The sequence below is a fragment of the Phaenicophaeus curvirostris genome, chromosome 3 (genome assembly GCF_032191515.1).
Source record: "Phaenicophaeus curvirostris isolate KB17595 chromosome 3, BPBGC_Pcur_1.0, whole genome shotgun sequence".
Classification (NCBI taxonomy): Eukaryota; Metazoa; Chordata; class Aves; order Cuculiformes; family Cuculidae; genus Phaenicophaeus; species Phaenicophaeus curvirostris.
Genome location: NC_091394.1, coordinates 96,454,868 through 96,469,696, shown reverse-complemented (window position 1 = coordinate 96,469,696; position 14,829 = coordinate 96,454,868). Strand labels below are relative to the sequence as shown.

The window sequence follows — 14,829 nt, the reverse complement described above, 5'->3', positions numbered from 1 at the left end:
GTACAACTGTGCCATCTGGTCTCTTCAGGAAACACAGCAAGGTCCATCTCAGATCATGTAGCGGAAGTCAGTGCTGTTGTTTGTGTACCACCATGAAAGCAGCTGAACATGAAATGAGTAGCTGCATTGCAGATGTTCACCAGATGATGGTTTGCACCCCTCTTGCACTGGGCATGGTGTGTTGAACATCCTTCAGGGTTACATAAATCCCATGTATGAATATACCCAGTGTATGTATAAATCCAGCTCCTTTTTTTTTCTTCTTTCCCTGTCTTACTTCAGCGTCTTGCAGATTTCCCAAGTTCCCCATTGTGTTCAGAGACCAAACCATACAGCTGAAATGCTCTTTCCCCTCTTGGGATGCTAAAGATGTCACAAGCTACACATCTTATGTCTCTGTAGTTTAGGTTCCCACAGTGCCAAGTTGTGAGGAGTCTTGGCTATATTTTTTCTGTCTTTGAGAAACTTCTGTTTTCAATGAAACAAGAAGTCAAGTTTGTATTGGGATTTTAAGCCACCGTTGACTTTTATTAACACTACAGAAGTAATAAACACTGCATACTTTGAATCTTTTTGCTATCCTTACACTTTTTTTTCTTTTCAGAATTCTGAGCCTTTGTGGTGATTAAAATTCTTCTTGGGCAGTTCAGGACTTGCCTCCTGAGTAAGAGAGATCTTTGCAGCTCTGAGCTGATCTTGGCTGATCTCACATGTAAATGCCTCCTGTTCCCTTTTCCTACTATGAAAATGGAAATCTTCCTCATGTGTTGAATAAAAAATCATAGCCTGGACAGCTGGTTCTGTTTATGCACTACTGGATCACTTTCTAGCCAGGTGATGAGTTTACAAACTCTTTTTTGAATCCCACCCATCCCTAGAATGGTCAAGGGGTAGAGAGAGCTTTTCCCCATCCCTAGCATCTGCTTTCTTTCTGCCTTTAAGGGCTGTCACTGTTGAACATAAGGAAGTTTGTCTGATAGTGATTTGACTTATGCAATTTTTATGGCGTTTTTGTTTAGTTAGTTTTTCCTTTCAAAGGACAAAAGAACCCCACAAATTGAAGCTCAAGTACTGGCTGAGTTTGTCTTATTGATGGCTTTTTTTTTTCTACTCATTTTTATGAAGGTTCTTGCATTTCTTTTACTGTACAGCTTTTAGCCTCCTCTCAGTAAATACCTTATAAATAACTAAAATAAATAACACTCTCATAAAATGAGTTGGTTTGGTGCATCATGTCTGGAGGGCTGATTGGTGGAGAACATACTGGACAAATCTGGCTAGATGGAGAAGCTGAGCACTCTAATGGGCCTCTTCCATTTCTAATTCCTTTTATTTGGTCATTAATGATTCACGGTGACAGGTTGGTGCCATGCAGGATGTCATTACCTTGATCTGAGAGGCTGAGCAAAGGGTTTTTCAGCATCCCCCATGTGTGATAAAGTCTCCATTGTCATCTCAGGATGCTTTCTTATTCCTCATTGATTTTAAGGATTGCAACAGCATAGAAAACTGGTGCCAAACTCTCAGTTAATGTAAACCACTGCAGCTCCAACAGCAGTGATCTATTCAAAAGATACCGCATCTGCCTTTCAAAAATTAGTTGTACAAGTCTTTTAAAGTAAGATATCTGTTTTAACACTGGCTTCACGGCCTCTCTCCAGCACAGCTTGATGTTTTGCATCTTTGGTAGAGCTACTGCTCACATGGTCAGAACAGGTAGATTGAGTTTTTTTTTCCATACCCAGCACAGGAAGTACATAGATTTTGATAGAGCATTTCTTGGCCAAATCAGATTAGATCTATCCCAAAATAGCTCAGTTATCTAAAGACCTCAGAGACCCAAGTTTGAGTCTTAGTTCTATTTTCCAGTTAAAAGCCATATCAAATGCCGGCCTTTGGCTCGTTCAGAGTGCATATTGTCCTTTTTGGATAACTGATCTTTATGTAAGTGTGTAAATATTATTCTCCAATTAAAATATTTGATAAAATTTCAGGATAAAAACTTAAATCTGAGTCATTCTCTCACCTGACTGAGAAGTGTTTTGCTCTTTTCTTGCATTCCCATCTAAGGTTCTTTTGTGTATATTTCTTTTTTAAAAAATATTTAGCAAATGTGAAAGCTCCTGAATTTGCATTGATGTGAAATGGTGTTTATGTGAAGTCTTGAAAGATTTTTGTGCAATAGGAAAACTACGTCCTACTCCGTTTTTCTCCAAAGCAGGCAGTAGCAAAGGTCTGCACTGCTTTTGCAGAGAATTGCCTGTGTATCAGACCTGTCTTACATCAAGTTCATCTTCATTTGTAGGAAGATGATGGCACTTTCACTTTAAATTGTCCTGAATTCGCGGCTAAGGTGAGAAAGGTGCCTGGATGCTGTAGCTGCTGTTTTCCCTTCTGGTGTTGCCCACATGACATTAACACATTCTTAGAAATTCAATGCCTGCATAAATGCTTTCTCTACCTTGATTTGCTGTCTGTTCTCCAAGGATCACAGTGTGCTTTGTCCTGAAGGTTTGATGGGCCCAGAAGTATTTTTAGATGATGCAAAATTTTGTCAGTGAAATCTACGGTGTATAGATTGCATGGGAGAGTGATTTGTTAGGATTATGGAGCTGGGAAGAGAGGGAATTACAACGTCTACAAGATCTCTGCAGCATCAATGATGTTCCCCAAGAGGAACAAATGTTTATTAGTGAAAACTGTCAATTTATTCTGTAAAACATTGTGCTTCCAGCAAAGGACAATAATTATTAGCTCAGTAATAGACAATGTTTTGAGGCTTTATCTTACTGACTTGCCAAACACCATACTAAAATCTGTTATTGAGATCTAGCAAGCAGGGAGAAAATATGTAGGGGTATTTGAGCTTGTTTTGAATATCCATGTTGTCCAGGCATATTAGTTACTTTTTATGCTGTTTAGTGACTTTTAATGTCAACAGTGAAGCTCAGAACAGAGGAGGGGATTTTGTCTGTTAGTGGAAAAGTATTAAAGTTACTTATTCAAAATTACAGGCCGAGTCCAATCTGCAGAGTCATTAAAACAGAGGATTTCTTAAATTTCTATGGAAATAATTGAGCCGTCTTTGTAGTCTGTTCCTTTTTCCCCTCCTTAATCAAAGTGTGACTAATAATGGGTTATGAGTTTTAACAACTGGAAGTGTCCTGAGAAAATCCCACATATAAATATTAAGTATGCCATTTAATCAGCATCATCCGTTGTGCAAGAGCTTGAAGTACTTTGCATACTTGATATGCTAAGTCCAAAAGTAGTGACCTGCTGTTAATTTAAGAGTGAATTTGAGACAGTGAACATTCAAGAGTGTAAAAAGGCAACAGTACTACTTGATTTCTGTCAATTTTTTTATACACACATACAAACACAGGTATATTTCTTAAATCTGAAGTTACTATTTACAAAACAAACTGTGTTTCCAGCTTTCAGCTGCCTTTAGAATATCCTCCTCCCTTGATAGAAGCACCCAAGAAGCTCTCTTGCTCAAAGAAAAGAAATGTTGGTGCCCAGAGAAATCATGGATGTCCCATTGCTGGAAGTGTTCAGGGCCAGACTAGATGAGGCTTTGAGCAATCTGATCCAGTGGGAGGTGTCCCTGCCCATGGCAGAGGGCTTGGAACTGAATGATCTTTAAGATCCCTTCCAACCCAAGCCATTCTATGATTCTATGATTCTATGGTTCTATGATTCTATGATTCTATGATTCTATGATCACAGTGAAATACCCCATTTTATGTGAGCCAAAACATAGAAAGTAATTTGAGTATTAAAATCACTAAAATCTGGAGCACTGAGGTAGGAGATATCATGATGGACAACAATGTTCTACCTCTTAATAAATATTCAGAACAATTAATAAATATTATGCAATTTCTTGCCTCTGCATTGATGGCACACGTCCAGCTGGAGATGCTCCATATACAGTTCTGTGGGGCTTCAATGTATAAAACTCTTGAGAAGGATAAGCAGTGGTTTCCCACTCCCAAAAGTGCTGGCCTGATTTCCTGGCAGAAAGCATAACTGCCTCCAGCCCTGGAAATTTCATGCAGTTGCTGTAACATGAAGAGTTAGAAAGTTTGAGGCTGGCAGAGTCAGAGATCTGGGCAAGGTCCATGGGATGGATATTTTCTTGCTGTTAAAAATGGTCATGTCCCATCATGTCATGGACCATGACATGTGGATGCATAAATGGTGCATCCAAGGGGCTCAATTTATCAATTTTGGGATAACAGGCATTGCTGGATGTTGCCTCCTTTGTCTAATGAGATACCTACCCAAACACTATTTCATTGTGTTATTTTGAAAGAAAATAAACTACAAGACAAGCAAATGAGAAAAAAAATCTTATTTTTTTCTCCTCTGGAAAAGTATACTCTTTCTTTATTTTTTTTTCTCTGCTGTTGACAGTGACCTCTCTGGAAAGAAGCCTTCGATCTCTGGGGACCTCAAATGATACTCAAGAGCTGCAGGATGGACTGTGAGTTGGGTTTGAATATCTGCAGGTCTCCCTTTATCCCAGATTTTTAATTTTGTTCTGTATCTATCTTCACCCTTTCCTCTGTCCTTTTTTTAGAGCTGGACACTTTTTTGTCAGTCTTGCTTCATTTTGTTCTCTTGTGTTGGTGATTAATGGTGTTAGGACACGTATTGACCATATGAAGCTTGGCCTGTGCTGGTTTCAGGTGGCAGAGAATGGTAGGTAGATAGCAGAAAATGATGGCCCACAGTGAAAGATGGTTTTCTGTGGTTGTATACACGTTAGTTTTTGGTGTTGCTTGGTTTTTATTCTTCATTTTTTAATTTATATTTAATGTCAGACTAGGATGCTTGTGAAGCTTTTTCCTTTCCTTATTTTTTTCCTGCCTCCTGTATTTGCCAAAGACCATGAATCTAAGAAAAAATAAAAAGTGGAAAGTAGCAAAAAGGTATTTTATAGGATGAAAAGTGTGTTGTAATGTCAAAACCTGCATCACATGGCACAAAACTAAGAAAATGAAACTTCAGTTTCAGTTGCAATAGATCCAGTTCATTAAACTCTCTTCTAGATACGTGTATACACAAACACGCACAGTTAGTTTTCATTGTACGCATGCTAATTAGATAATTAAAATGGCTTTTCCAAATGTAGCATAATTTATTAAAGCTACTTCCCTTAATGCAGTTTGCATACAAAAATCAAGTACTTAGGATATAGCTCTGATTTTGTGTATGTGAATGCTGTTTCTACTGAGATTTGGCTGTGAACAAAGAGGAAAATTGGGTTTCTCTTCCGTTATATTGGCTTTATACGTTGTAATTTACCTGATGGACTTGACTGACCTTGACAACGCACTATAAACTCTCAGACTGGTTTGCAGTTTCTCTCCTTCTCTCTCCAACCCATTGCTTTCATCAGTGCATCGGATCTGCCCTGGGTCACATATATTCTGTTTTGCAAACCTGAGGATTAGAATTAGTAGTAATAATAATAATAGTCAGAAAATCTGGAACTCAGTTTAGGAGACTGGAGAGGATATAAGAATAAAAAGTCTGTGGAGACTGATGTGATCTGGAAAGATGTTTGCATATACTGAATTATTTCTAGTTTAAACCACCTTAGTAACTTCTGAAGATCCTTAACCCAGGAAAGCCTTTCGATCATGCAGAGCAACTAATTGTGCTTGCATTCCTAAACTGCTTTTTTTGGTTTTTTTCTTTTTTAATTTAAGAATAAATTCCTTGATTCTTCAGAGCACTTAAAAAAACATGGCTAGATAATTTTCTTCTTTCCTGAGCAGTTACATAAATAGATGCATATTGCACTAATTGCAATAATTATTTTTGATCTCGGAATTATCTTTAATTGTCCATATAGCTAAATGCAGCTTATTTTTATTTTATTTGTGCTCCCCTGCCCCTGTCGTCAGCTCTAGAATTCCTCTAGCTGTCTCCTTCCACGCTCCTGTTCATCCTCTCTATCAGGAGGTCCCATCCTGATTTTTGGCTCATTCTGTCTCCAGACCAAACAGTTCCAGGGTGTCCAGCAGAGGACCAGCAGCTGATGTCCCCTCAGTCCTCCCATTTTGTCATCCTGTCCTAACACTGAACATCATTGGTGTATCCTTCACCTTGCCCCCTATTTCATCGCTAGATGCATGCGAGCAACCTTGAATGCTCTACAAGCACCTCTGCCTGTGTCTCATTGGAGCTGCACCAGCAAACAGCAGTATGCCATGAATCACAAGAGCTGGCAGCACTGCATATATCTCTATATTCAGGAACAAGCAGAGGGTCAGCTCTTCAGGTGAGACCTCTGCAGCAGTGTTTTCTGCTTTCCCAACTGCAAATCATCGCTTAATCTTCCTTTTTTGCCCCTTCACCTCTTTCCTTCAAAGGTTGATGCACGTTTCTCCTTGAAAATCCTCTAACTAGGGAGATGACTAGGGGACAGCAAGTGAACATTTGGTAGGTTATAGCCTTGGCTATTAGAGAAATGATACTGCTTGTGGATATATGAATAGTAGAATTGCCACAATTTTACCTCCACACTAGCTAGGTGAATGCCACTCTGCCTAAAATGACACTGTTAGGTAGGCAAGGGGGTTGGTGGCTCCTTTGAGTATAGGGATTCATGGTGAATAGCAGTCCTGCCATGTAGGACATTTAGCCAGCATAGTCTGTGTAGTGAAAGAAGTATTTGCTTACATAGATGCAAGGTTCTGCTAAAACGGACAAAAACCCCAAGCAAACAAATTTGCTGCACTTCTTTCAAAATTTATGCAGATTCTCTGCCTCTTATGCACAGGATTTATAAGAGCATTGAATGAGGGCAGATTCTTACTGTCAAACTGGGCTATTCCCTTTTCTGAAATGATTTCCCTCCTTTTGATAGCTGAGTCATTCAGAATAAGAACTGTATCAGTGGCAAGTGAATTTGGGAGAGTTCATCTGAAAGAAAGTGAAAGGTCTAGTCAGCAAGGTAGACTTGGCTGCATATGTGTAAGTAGGGTATGTTTGAGGCCCCACAGTGAATAATCTTGATCAAAACTCTTCCCAGAGCCAGCACAAACACTTGTGTGTTACATGCTCGGAGCTGGAAGGCCTGGCAAGCAAAATGTGAATGCCCGTAGAAAGCTCTAGATGGAGTTGGCTGAATGCAGTTGACCCTGGATTGATTGGGAAGGGAATGGGACTAAAAGGAAAAAAAAATGATGCATGGAACTGGGATAAGGAGCTAGGACCAGTAAGCAATGCTGACAGCTTTCTCCAGTGAAGCTTGGCTAAGAACAGCTTGTTAAAGTACTGATATGTTGCAAGAAAAATTGACTGATTTTTTCCCTGACCTTTAGTTTAATAGTCCAAGCTCCCAAGGAATTTATCTGACTCCTTAGCCAGAGGATTTGGAATGAGTGGTCTCTCCAACTTTAGGCATTGAAGGTAACTATCTTTTAATTTAGGCAAATAAAATTAAATGCCCAGATAAATCACTGTTTCCAAGAGATGGCGAAAACCAGTCTCTATACTTGTGTGTTTGTATGTCTGGTTTGTCTCCAATGCCCTCAAAAAGAGACTAGAAATGACCCTTGTCACCTGTGCAATGCTCTCCGAGAAGTATGACACACTCCACTGTATCATTCTTGCCCACGTCTGTTCATTACTGACCCAGCACATCAAGAGTGACAAATGCATTTGTCCAGCTGAACACAGGCATGAGTTCAGGGCCATCCCCTTTTGATGTTACACTGAGGATAAAGCTTTCTTGTGTACCAGCAGATTTTTTTTTTTTTTTCCCCTGGCAAGCAGCATTTGGTAGCTACCTGGTAGCCATGAGCCTGAGCTTTTAGCGGCATGAAGGATGCTTGATGCCCTCTTGGTGGAGGCTTATTGACCAGAGCGATGATCCATGCTCTCTAAACCAGGCTTCCTGCATTATTTGCCTCAGGGATTATACCTCCTTACTGGACATCTGGCCCTAGCCCATTGCATGCATAAGGACAAGAACAATATTGCCTTGAGTTATAGCCATAGCTTACTACACTTTCTAAATGTGTATGGGATGTAGTCCATGAGTCTTGACTCTGTGGCATTTTTTGATCCTTAGTAGTCACTAGCAGGAAAATTTGCTTGTTTAGGAAGGAGTTGTAAGAAGAATATTTTCAGGGCTTTTAGCACCGATGAGATTTTTTTTAGTGCATCCATATTGCAGAATGTTTTGATTTCTCCAGATTTGAAGAAAAGCCAAAATTTAGCCTCCACCTCGCTTCTTCCATTGGCATTCATTTTTTTTAAATGTGAACATTATTAAAATACATAGTTGTGGTGGGGTTTTTTTTGTTTTGTTTTGGGTTTTTTGGTTTGTTTTTTTTTTTCTGCAGCTGAGAGAGAACTCAGCTCTACATCTGCACAGTGTGTGAAAATAAACTTAATTTTCTGATTGAATTGGTATGGCAGCCCTGGTTAAGACAGTGCACAGCAGCGATGTCCTATGGCCACAGCATGTGTGCCCCATCTGAGCAGTATTAGTGAATTTGTACCCATGAAATGCTGACTATCTGTAGAACACTGACAAAGTGCATGCTTTTTGATGTATAATTTTCTATGGGCTATGTTGCAGAACTGATAATGGTGCAAAGGAGTTTCAAAGTGTTTTCTGAACAGAAAGCTCAGTTTGAGTTCTGAACTGCTTGGAGGTGAGACAACGGTACTGGTAGAGGCCAAAAATGAGGCTTTTAAGTTGCTGCTCAGACTTGCCTTTTGGCCAAACATTAACCTCACAGGGCGCCTGTCTTCCCTGAGCATGTGAATTGTACCAAAATACATATATGGTTTCCCATACTCTTTGCTGGGATTAGAAGGAAATCTGTCTTCCTTGCCCTCCCCCAAGCAATTTACCACATCACCAGAAGTCTTTCTGAAGGGTGAATAAAATCACATCATCCATTTATTTTGTCATCACACAACACTGAAATCAAGTGATACCTATGGTGAACCACCACCAATGCAACTTATACAGGGTGCTCCATTTGGTGTGCTTTTTGGAAAAGAAGCATCCCTTGTCCAAGCTTGAAATCTCTCTGAACAGCAAAAGTCAACTTAAGGATGAAAACTTAAGAATGAGTACTTTAGTCCATAAGGTTGTTTACTGGAATGGCAGAAGGACTTTTGAAACACGTTGGCATTAAGGACATCATCATCATCATCATCATCATGTCCATGACTGATTGGACCCAGCCATGGTGCTTGCTTGACACAGGTTGTTCAGATCACTTTTGTCATGGATAAAATACCTACAGGTAGGTGTCTACTTCAGCTCAGTCAATGGTGTTTGTCAACCTTCAGATCATTCTGATAAGATTGATCACTCTTGAGGCTATTGGGATGCCTCAAAGTGTCTGAGACAAACATGGGCCTGGAAGTATTGGCACAGGACTTGCTGTTCCTCCACTTGTGAAACAACAGCTGTAGGGCTGGTGGCACCCTAGGACATCTCAGGTCCTAGGTTCACTAGGTGTCCACCTGAATAATATGGGAAAAATATCATTGGTAGTTCACTGACAGGCTGAATGGTTAAGACAACTCAGTTTCTTACTACCAAAGAGGCAGAGTAACCCTTTTTTTGCTAGTTATGGGGTCTTTGTATCTTAGCTGGACTGAAATGGCCTTTGGACATGGCCGGCTTCCTCTGCATGTGCTCTATGGATTCTGAATATTTGTCCGGATGGCTAGGAGCCTCACCAACTTGCTGAGGAGGTGGATGAATCCACACCCCTCAGCTTCTCTGAATTGCTGTAAAACAATAAAGTTTTGGTTTTTTTTTCACAGTTCATTTTATCATTTATGCATATTATTTCCATTTTCCTTTCCTATATTACCCTTACGTTTGATAAGTTGGAGGTAGTGCCTTAGGGGAAAAAAAGTATTCTTTTATTTTTTTTAAAGCTTCTGATAAAAAGGTTTTAATTCTTCTGGAATGCAGATTCAACATAGAGCAGAAAGGTATTTTAAAGTCATAATTTACTGAAAGAAGATTTTTTAGAGTAAATCAGACAGAAGCTTTTAAGTGTCAGCATGTTTAATTAAGGGTAGGATTTAATAGTATTTTATATGGTTTTGTTATACTGCTTGTATCGGCTTAAAAAAAAAGATTTCCATAAATATTTTGAAATGTCATTTTGACTCCGTTAATATGTTAAACCCTTCAAAGTAATACCTTCCTTGTTCAACTCAAAGCAGTCGGATTAACTTTATCTATCCTCCATTTATCGCTTCTGACATCAATTTCTGACATGAAAAACTTTCTAGGTTTGACTGTAAAAATGGGTTGCCAGATTGCAACATTTGCATTTAACTGTATAATACACTTGCTGCCTTAATAACTGTATTTATGTGACAGATCTTGCCCTTAAGAATCCCAGAGCTCCATATATATGACATCTGTGATAAATTACAAAAGCTGGTGATGAACTGCAGAACTCTCCAATGATGATAAATTCATCTGCTTTTGAGCACCTTCCCTGCTTAGAGAGGTCCTTGGAGTATCCCTTCACATGCCTGAACAATTTCTAATGGTCACTACAAATCAATCTGTCAGAGAAGTTTTTCTTTTCAGTGTTTTCCTCTCAAATTGCCCTTGCCAGAGGTCTGAGGTGGCCGGAAACCTTGGCCAAAGCAATAGCATCAAGATAGCCTTTTGAATTAGTCTGTGAATTTTAAGCTATGAAGTGATGGAGCAACGGTTAGTTATTCGTGGCAAGTGATGGATGATCCAGGAGATGAAAGCATGAGGACAAGGAAAGATGGCATCTGGGGGATAATTATCTATATTTTCTAGAAGGTCTCTTACTGCCGGTACTTCTTATGTCATTTTATCATGCTTTCATATCTCAGTTCATGGCTTCTCTCCTCGCTGTCATCGTGAGTCATGGAAACAAGACATTGGAATCCACTCCCTGCTGGTGTCTCTGCAGGTGAAAGCTGGGTTGCATGGGAGCCCAAGCCTTCCCACACATCTTTGTTCCCATCTCTGGTTTGCAGGTTTGGTCTTCAGCTTTAAGTCCAGCTGGTAAACCACTTTGACTGTAACATCTTTTGGGAGGAGTTGAAGAACATGAAAACTTGATTACCACAGGTCCTTGCACACCTACTCCAAGGAACAAGGTCTGCAGTAATGTCTTTACGACATTCAGAGCACAGATCTGTGTAAACAGAGATGACTGTTAGAATCATGATATCGTAGAATTGTAAAAGTTGGAAAAGACGTCTAATATCAAGTCCAACCATCAACACAAGACCTCCATGCCTACTACATCCCTTTTGATTTGGTGCCTCAGGTGAAAACTGTACACTCCCATTTTGGAAGCCAACTGTATCCTCAAGCAAGTGCTCTATCTGTAGGAAGAAAGTTTTTCACTAGCAGAACTGTAGCGGGATACTTCCATGTGTGAAAATACAGTCGTGCTTAGTCTTTTCATAAGCTTATTCTAAGTTGTTTGTCTGGGAAATGCTACACTCACACTGACGTTATTTTATTTATTAGTTTGTGGGTGACAGCAGGAGGAATAAATGAATAGAATAAACTGTTGTCTTCCTTTCCAACTCTTGGACCACCGTAATAATGGCAGTACTATCAATTTTTCAGAAGCCTTTCTGAGCTTAATCAATGAAACATATACAGATCTCCCATCGTCTTATTAGTCAAAATACTAGCTTTTAAAATTTGAGCTGCTTTTGCCATTTTAATATATTGGAACTGAAACATGGTATTTGACTAGGTTAAAGATTGGCATTTTGAGTCAACAGAGCAAAACTCATGCTCTCCCTCACCTCAAGAAACAAACCAACTTCAAATATTTTTCCTCTTGCCTCCAGCAAAGTTAGAGATGGTAAGAGATGAGTTCACATTCTGTTAGCATAGCCTGCAGAGGGCAAATAATTTTTTATTTATGTTGAAATATCTACAGGCAGGAATTTTATCCTAATGATTTTAGATCCTGATTGGAGTGACTTGCCTCTAAATTTATAAGCACAAGTTTTGTAAACTTTCAGAAACCAAAGAAAATTCCTGAAGGGGGTACAGGACAACTGTGTGTTTCCAGTAAGTTTTTATGTCTATAATTATACGTTCAGTGATGCTGTTCCTATTGATTGGCTGGAGAGACCTGTGGGATAGAGATTGTTTAGCAATTCATGTATGCAGGCATGGAGTGCGCGGTTGTCAGGACTGAGCATCCGTTCTGTCGTAAAGTCCTTCACACTAATGCAAACATGCTAATGTTTATTGGAATGCTTCTATTGGCTTTGTGGAAGGTCTCGTTTATTCCCCGAGTCTTATGCTAGCCATAAAACCAGGAGCAGCAGTCCCATCAAAGAGAATCATGTTTGTTGTGGCTTCAGCTGATCCATTCAGTCATGTTTTGCAGGCTATTTGTGGAAGCAATTAGCATCCTCTGGCAAATCTGCTGGGTTTGAGGGGGAGAAAAGAAAGAAAAAGATAGAATCCTATCTCAGAGAAGAGTAGGAGAATCTGCTGAGCCATTGCTTGCTGGAGAAGTTACTCTGGCTTGCTAATATCACTGTGTTTTTTCACTGCAGTGCCCTAATGGATGAGTCCTTTTGCACTGTGCTCAATTAGGGCCACAGTAAACCCTCTGTGCAAAGGCATTCATTTTCCCACCACAGGAGATGAATTAATCAGATCTTTAGGCAATGTGTATAGGTATCGGAAGTTTTAAATGAGTAAAGAGATATTTTTCAGGAAGTAACACTTCCACAGAGCAGTAATGGGAGATCCAGAGGAAATCCCGTAGGGTGTAAACCCCTTTCCTTAAGTTGCTTGAAATGGAACTAGATAAGCCAGGTGAGAATGCTCTTTGGGAAAATATCATGGAGGAAGAAAAGTGAATAATACCAGATAAAAAACTACAAAGAAAACAAAAGATTAACCAAGGCGGCTTTAAGGGAATGGCAATTTTAATACAGAAGGGGCTATTCGTTAGTAATGTCACAGCTTTTGGAATTTAGTGTGTGACTTAGCAGATTTATTCCAGGAAATGTTTGTGATCAGCCATAGGTCCGTGACCTCCTCTTGAATAACCAAGCTGAAGGTCAAGTGTTCGAGAAACACGTGTGTTTTATTTTGAAGAAAGTCAAGCCTCAAGGGGATTAGATGTGTTTACCAGAACATTTTATATTGCTGTCTCCTTATATTCTCTCTCCGAGTTTTCACAAAATACAGATGCAATTTGTACATGGAGTGCTTGCCTGTTCTCATCCCATGATCTTCATACATTCAGTCTTGCAGAATAATGAACAAGTAACATCATGCCTCTTTCCTAGATTGCAATGTCAAAGAACGGGAATTTTCTTTCTAGATTTTTAGATAATGAGGAAAAATATCCTATTTTCCAATCCTTAGGGGTTAAACTGCTGAGAATGAAGTTTCACCCTCCTTTAAAAGTTACTTTTTTAATATTAATAGAGAAAATAACACCAGTTAGTTAAGGTTATATACATGATCCCCTGCACTTTTTGACAGTAAACAGTTCAATACAGTTTGAGTGTTTGAGTACCAGGAATACTGTGCACTTGGTCCCATGGAAACAACCACATTGTGAAAGGTGCAGACAAAGCAAGCAAACTTGTTAAAGGATTCAAAAGGGTACAGCAGTGAATGAATGTTTTGTTTCAATTGTATTCCTCCTTTTCATTCTTTTAAGCTGCAGGAAATTGCAACCCTGCATGAAAACATATTGTCTAACACCCTTTTAGGCAGTGTTAAAATTACAACCTCTTCCCTTTTGTGTGAAAAGTCAGGAAATCTCTTGAGAGGAGGTGATTGTGGCTGGAGTCCAGTCTTACTTCTTGGAGTCTAAACCTGGAGTGTAGGAGATGTGCAAACATAGCAGGAGAAGAAGGAGCAGCAGCTTTTGTTGCTGGTGCTGACTCCCAAGAGATGCAACCTGAAAACTCTTAGGTTTTGCCAAAAATAGCATGCAGCTAATCAATGCTGTCTAGTAAGCTTGTACCACCCTTGAGCCAAAATGTGACTTCTAGATGCCTTTTTGAGCATGACTTTAAGCAGGACGTAATAAGAAGTTAATTGAGATGAATAACCAAAGATGTAAAAGGAACAGGATAGTACAGATTGATGTAAGTTTGATCAACACAAACATTGCTGCCTGTGAGATGCATAGAGGTAAATTAATGTCAATCATTCAGGTGAACCTGTCCCAGCTGGAAGGAAGGGATTGACGCCAAAAAAGCAGCCTTGCATTGCAGATACAGGTGCAGATGTAGATTCCTGTCTTCAATACTGTGTTCAGTTTTAGGCCCTTCACTACAAGAAAGACATTGAGGTGCTGGAATGCATTGAAAGAAGACCAGCAAAACTGGTGAAGGGTCTAGAGCACAAGCTTTATGAGGAATGACTGAGGGAACTGGTTGATTAGCCTGGAGTAAAGAAAGCTGAAGGGACACCTTATCACTCTCTACAATTACCTGAAAGGAGGTTGTGGGGAGGTTGTTGTTGTCAGTTTCCCAAATAACAAGTGATAGGGCAGGAAGAAATGTCCCCCAGTTGTGCCAGGGGATATTTAATTTGGATATTAGGAAAAAAATATTCCTCAAAAAGTTTATCAAGCACTGGAACAGGCTTCCCAGGGAAGTGATTCAGTCATCATCCCCAGAAGTATTTAAAAGACTTGCTGATGTGTTGCTCAGGAACATGGCTTAGTGGCGGACATCATAATATCAGTTTGGCAGTTAGACTTGATAATCTGAAGGCTCTTCTCCAACCTAAATGATTCTATGATTGCTTCTACGACACTGCAAGCTCTG

At 39.6% G+C, this 14,829-nt stretch overlaps 1 protein-coding gene across 7 annotated transcripts in view; it reads left to right on the top strand.

Annotated features, from left to right (window-relative positions):
* The window catches only part of TSNARE1 (t-SNARE domain containing 1), a 519,305-nt gene that overhangs the window by 180,251 nt on the left and 324,225 nt on the right, over positions 1–14,829 (top strand). For all 7 annotated transcript variants that reach the window (XM_069854776.1, XM_069854772.1, XM_069854771.1 and 4 more), the window contains one exon: positions 4,423–4,492. In XM_069854776.1, coding sequence (XP_069710877.1) covers positions 4,423–4,492 — 70 coding nt within the window. The remainder of the gene's footprint in view (positions 1–4,422; positions 4,493–14,829) is intronic.